The 6,000-nt window shown below is 42.1% G+C and overlaps 1 protein-coding gene across 6 annotated transcripts in view; it reads right to left on the bottom strand.

Moving 5' to 3' along the window:
* Positions 1-276: 276 nt before the first annotated feature.
* MACF1 (microtubule actin crosslinking factor 1) overlaps positions 277-6,000 on the bottom strand; it is a 413,635-nt gene continuing 407,911 nt past the window's right edge. For all 6 annotated transcript variants that reach the window (XM_053707285.1, XM_053707286.1, XM_053707290.1 and 3 more), the window contains one exon: positions 277-1,501. In XM_053707285.1, the coding sequence (XP_053563260.1) occupies positions 1,260-1,501 (242 nt within the window). In that variant the 3' untranslated portion in view covers positions 277-1,259. The remainder of the gene's footprint in view (positions 1,502-6,000) is intronic.

Here is a 6,000-nt window from a genome sequence, read left to right as displayed (position 1 = left end):
CTTTTACACTAATAAATCTGGTGCTGAAAACAGTTGAATGTTGCAGCAATATTACAGATTTCTGCACCTTACTAGCTTTAACCCCTTAAAGGGACATAAGAGTCAAAATCCAGCCTTCATAATTCCGATAGAGCTAGAGATAAGCTCATGAGCAGCAATGCATTACTAGAAGCTAGCTATTGATTGGCGGATATACATACAAATGCCTCTTCTCATTGGCTCAACAGATACCGATAAAAGTTCTTTCTGAACAGAAGGCAAATTACAGAGCAGCTGTTTGGTGTTACTGCAAGCAATTTTAATACAAAATGTGTCTTTTTTTATAACAGTTCATTGGTACAGCATCAATTTCTTTTGCAAACTAATGGAGAAAATCACACAGCAGCCTGGTCAGAACATTAGTTAATCACAGGATGTTTTCCCTCATTTACTCCCATCCTGCAGGGTCCGTCTGTCAGAGGGTGAGGAAGAATTGTGCTGGTGAGTCTCATTTAAAGGACACGTAAATTAATATTTATCTAAAGAAATGAACATTACACACAAAATGTAAGTGGAATGACCATTTAAATAATAAATAAGAAAATTCTATGCAGATAAATAAAACAAATGTAGTTTACAATTAGAAATCAGCGTAACCAAGATGAGTGCAAAATGGCGGTGAAGGAAAATGGTTTGTTCTCTGCTGAGCTATGATCTCCCACACATGTGGCTGCTTCCTGATGCAACATGTATTGTCCTTTAAAATGGCAGTCGCAAAACTTGCAATCTTTTATTTAAAATTATAGCAGGGTGTGCAAGTGCTGTCAATTCAGATATAAATCCCATTTTTTTTTTTTTAAAGTAAAGTTTTCTATTAAAAGGAATCACGTCACTCCCCCGATCCCTCTCTGCCGTCTACTAAAGTATTGTTCATATACAAAACAGGGGTCTTCCCTATTAAAATGTTGTAGTGTCGCCCTAGGATATCAACCCTAAAAAGTAGGTCTCATATCCCACATAATCCCATGTTAGTTGCCTACTGTCACAATTTGTAGATTTCTGCTTGAGTCCCTGAATAACCAAGGAATTCACCATAACGAGGATTTATATCTACAGAAATATTCACATGGAAGTAGTAACATACAAAAAAAAATAAGGCAGTTTGTCAACAATCCTTTTGTGTACATGTTCAGCCAATAGAAAGTTCCCATTGTAGACAAACGTACATCCAGATGTACGCAATACGGTAAAAATGATCCAAGCTAGTATTCTTTTAGAGACTATCTCTTGGTTCTTGGAGTTTTTGTAGCGCTGGCAGGTTTCTTGGATATTGTAGGTATTTTGGAAGGTTTGGATAGTCCTCTCCGAGAGCTGCCTGGACCACCTGCTGCGCTGCTCTCAGAGGTGTCTGAACAAGCAGACTGTGTCTCTAGAAGATCAAAATCAGAGGCGTCACTTCCCCTTCGGCTGCTTGCACGACTCCCTGCCCGGCTTCCAGCACGACTCGTACTCTTCTTTGGATCTGGCAAAGGAATGTAAGATGATGGTTAGATGTAGGAAACTCTGGTAGTGCTCTGAGGCCCAAGATGCGATAACAGATTATTATTATCATTTATTTGTATAGCGCCACAACATTCCGTAGTGCTGGTGATAACATAAACCAAGGACCCAGGGCACCTAATCTGCTATTTTAATGTGTACGTTAGCATCTTAGGCACAACTTGAGACCTGATTTTTCTTATATATTTAACATCTTAATTTGCATTTTTTTTTAAATGTATTGCATTCACCTTGACTAAGACTCCATTCTTAAAATATGTTAAACTTTTTATCTACTCAAAATACAACACTTCTCAAAAGAATAGAAACAAAAATCTCTCCCCATCATTAAAAGTACATTACCCTTAAATCGTAAACCCCAATGTTTATTTCAGGGGTGTCCTGTAACCTGATTATATATATATATGTATATATATATATATATATATATATATATATATATATATATATGTGTGTGTGTAAATATTATATATATATATATATATATATATATATATATATATAAAGCAAGAGAATGCACTCACAGGTCACAAGTTTATAACATACCAACACCCTGTCTAAAAGAACAGGGCGGGCCGTGGACTTGTGTCAAGAAATAAATAAATTTATCAAGTAAGCATTAATTTTGTTTTCTTTCTAATGACACCATGAGTCCACGGATCATCTAATTACTAATGGAATTCAATACCCAAGCTAGAGTACACAGATGATAAGGGAGGGACAAGACAGGGAACCTAAACGGAAGGCACTACGGCTTGAAGAACCTTTCTCCCAAAAGCGGCCTCAGCCGAAGCAAAAGTGTCAAACTTATAGAATTTAGAAAAAGTGTGAAGAGAGGACGAAGTTGCAGCCTTGCAAATCTGTTCAACAGAAGCATTGTTTTTGAATGCACATGAGGAAGAAACCGCCCTCATGGAATGAGCCGTAACTCTCTCAGGAGGCTGCTGTCCAGCAGTTTCATAGGCAAAGCGAATGATACTCTTCAACCACAAAGAAAGAGAATTAGCCGTAGCTTTCTGTCCCTTACGTTTTCCCGAGAAAACCACAAACAAGGCAGAAGACTGACGAAAATCCTTAGTTGCCTGTAAATAAAATTTTAGAGCACGTACTACGTCCAGATTGTGCAGAAGCCATTCCTTCTAAGAAGAAGGATTAGGGCACAAGTAAGGAACAACAATCTCCTGATTAATGTTCCGGTCAGAAACTACTTTAGGTAGAAATCCTAACTTTGTACGTAAAACCACCTTATCCGAATGAAAAATAAGGTAACAAGAATCGTACTGTAATGCTGAGAGCTCTGACACTCTATGAGCAGAAGAAATAGCAACAAGAAACAAAACTTTCCAAGATAACAACTTAATATCTAAGGAATGCATAGGCTCAAACGGAGCCCCTTGAAGAACCTTATTAACTAAATTAAGACTCCAGGGAGGAGTAACTGGTTTGAACACAGGTCTGATCCTGACCAAGGCCTAACAAAACGATTGCACGTCTGGTACGTCTGCCGGACGTTTATGTAACAAAATAGACAAGGCAGATATTTGACCCTTTAGGGAACTTGCCGATAATCCCTTCTCCAAACCTTCTTGGAGAAAGGACAGAATTCTAGGAATCCTAACTTCTCTTCAAGAGTAGCCCTTGGATTCACACCAATATAGATATTTACGCCATATCTTGTGGTAAATCTTTTTAGTCACAGGTTTTACGAGCATGAATCATGGTCTCAATGACCGATTAGGAAAATTCCCGCTTGGATAAAATTAAGCGTTCAATCTCCAAGCAGTCAGCTTCAGAGAAACTAGATTTGGATGAAGGAAGGGCCCTTGAAGTAAAAGGTCCTTCCTCAACAGAAGTCTCCAAGGTGGAAGAGATGACATGTCCACCAGGTCTGCATGCCAAATCCTGCAAGACCATGCCGGTGCAATGAGGATCACCGACACCCTCTCCTGCTTGATTCGAGCAATGACCCGAGGTAAAAGAGTGAATGGAGGAAATAGGTATGCTAGACTGAAGGTCCAATGTACCGCCAGGGCGTCTATCAGTACAGTCTGAGGGTCGCTTGACCTTGACCCGTACCCCAATTGTCCACTCCTGGGATGTAGATCGCCGACAGACAGCAATTGTGGGTCTCCGCCCACCGAATTATCTTGGCTACTTCTGTCATGGCTAAGGAACTCTGCATTCCTCCCTGATGGTTGATGTAAGCCACTGAAGTTATGTTGTCCGACTGGAACCTGAGGAACTGGACCGAGGCTAACTGGGGGCAGGCCAGAAGAGCATTGAAGATTGCTCTCAGTTCCAGAATGTTTATGGGCAGAACAGACTCCGACTGAGTCCAAGTTCCCTGAGCCTTTAGAAAGCCCCAGACTGCTCCCCATCCCAGAAGGCTGGCGTCTGTTGTCACAATCACCCAAGAGGGTCTGCGAAAGCAGGTTCCCTGGGAGAGATGATCCTGAGACAACCACCAAAGAAGACAATCTCGTCTCCTGCGCCAGCTGTATTCGCGGAGACAAATCTGCATAATTTCCGTTCCACTGGCTGAACATGTTTAGCTGCAGAGGTCTGAGGTGGAAACAGGCGGACGGGATGATGTCCATTGCCGCTACCATCAGCCCGATTACCTCCATGCACTGAGCCACTGATGGCCGAGGAGAGGACTGAAGCGCTAGACAAGAATCGAAAATCTTTGATTTCCTGGCATCTGTTAAAAAGATTTTCATTGATAGGGAATCTATTATGGCTCCCAAGAAAGTTATCCTTGTATTTGGAACTAAGTAGCTCTTTTCAAAATTTACCTTCCATCCGTGAGATCGTAGGAAAGATAACAACATTTCCGTGCGGGATCTTGCTTGTTGAAAGGATGGCGCCTGGACCAGGATGTCGTCCAGATAGGGCGCCACTGCAATGCCCCGTAATCGGAGCACCGCCAACAGGGATCCCAGAACCTTTGAGAAAATTCTGGGAGCTGTGGCAAGGCCGAAAGAGCGAGCCACGAATTGGAAGTGTTTGACTAGAAATGCAAACCGTAGAAACTTGTGATGGTCCCTGTGAATGGGAACATGCAGGTACGCGTCCTTTAAATCTACCGTTGTCATAAATTGACCCTCTTGGACCAAAGGAAGAATGGAACGAATAGTTTCCACCTTGAAGGACGGTACTCTGAGGAATTTGTTTAGACTCTTGAGATCTAAAATTGGTCTGAAGGTTCCCTCCTTTTTGGGAACCACAAACAGATTGGAATAAAACCCCAGACCCCGTTCCTGCATCGGAACAGGAACTATCACTCCCAGGTCGGAGAGGTCCCGTACACAGTGTAAGAAAGCCTCTCTTTTTGTCTCGTCTACAGATAATCTTGAAAGCAGAAACCTGCCTCTGGGAGGAAAATTCTTGAACTCTAGTTTGCATGCCTGGAACACTATGTCCACTGCCCAGGGATCCTGAAGATCTCAAACCCAAGCCTGAGTAAAGAAGGAAAGCCTGCCCCCCACAAGATCCGGTCCCGGATCGGGGGCAGTCCCTTCATGCTGATTTTGATTCCATAGTAGGCTTTTTGGGTTGTTTTCCCTTATTCGAAGACTGATTGGGTCTCCAGGAAGCTTTGGACTGTTCTTGCTTGGAATTTCAAAAGGAATGAAAATTACTCTGACGTCCCTTTTGTTTGTTTCCTGAGGGAGAAGATGACCCTTTCCTCCCGTAATAGAGATTATTTCCGTCAAACCCAGTCCAAACAAGGTTTTTCCCTTGTAAGGAATCGCTAAAAGTTTAGACTTAGATGACACATCCGCAGACCAAGGTTTTAACCATAAAGCTCTGCGGGCTAGTACAGCAAAACCTGAAATCTTTGCTCCCAGTTTGATAACCTGTAGGGAAGCATCAGTCATAAAGGAATTAGCCAACTTAAGGGCTTTTATCCTATCCTGGATCTCATCAAGGGGAGTGTCTGTCCTAATAGCATTAGACAACGCATCAAACCAATATGCCGCCGCACTAGTGACGGTAGCAATGCACACTGCAGGTTGCCATTGTAAACCCTGGTGTACATACATCTTCTTGAGTAACCCCTCTAATTTTTTGTCCATAGGATCTTTAAAGGCACAACTATCCTCTATGGGGATGGTAGTTCTCTTGGCCAGAGTGGAAACTGCCCCTTCCACCTTGGGTACTGTTTGCCAAGACTCCTTGATAGAGTCCGCTATGGGAAACATCTTTTTAAATATAGGAGACGGAGAAAAAGGGATACCCGGTCTCTCCCATTCCTTAGCAATGATCTCAGTAGCTCGATCTGGTACAGGAAAAACCTCCACCAAGGAAGGTACATCAAAATATTTGTTTAGCTTACTGAATTTCTTAGGATTAACTACGTCCATGGTGTCGCTGTCGTCCAAAGTAGCTAAAACCTCCTTGAGTAACATACGGAGGTGTTCTAGCTTAAACCTGAAAGATACAACTTCAGTATCAGCA

Source organism: Bombina bombina, chromosome 3, assembly GCF_027579735.1.
Source record: "Bombina bombina isolate aBomBom1 chromosome 3, aBomBom1.pri, whole genome shotgun sequence".
In the NCBI taxonomy this organism is placed as follows: domain Eukaryota; kingdom Metazoa; phylum Chordata; class Amphibia; order Anura; family Bombinatoridae; genus Bombina; species Bombina bombina.
Note: the sequence above shows the minus strand (reverse complement) of the source record. Positions and strands in the feature narration are given on the sequence as shown.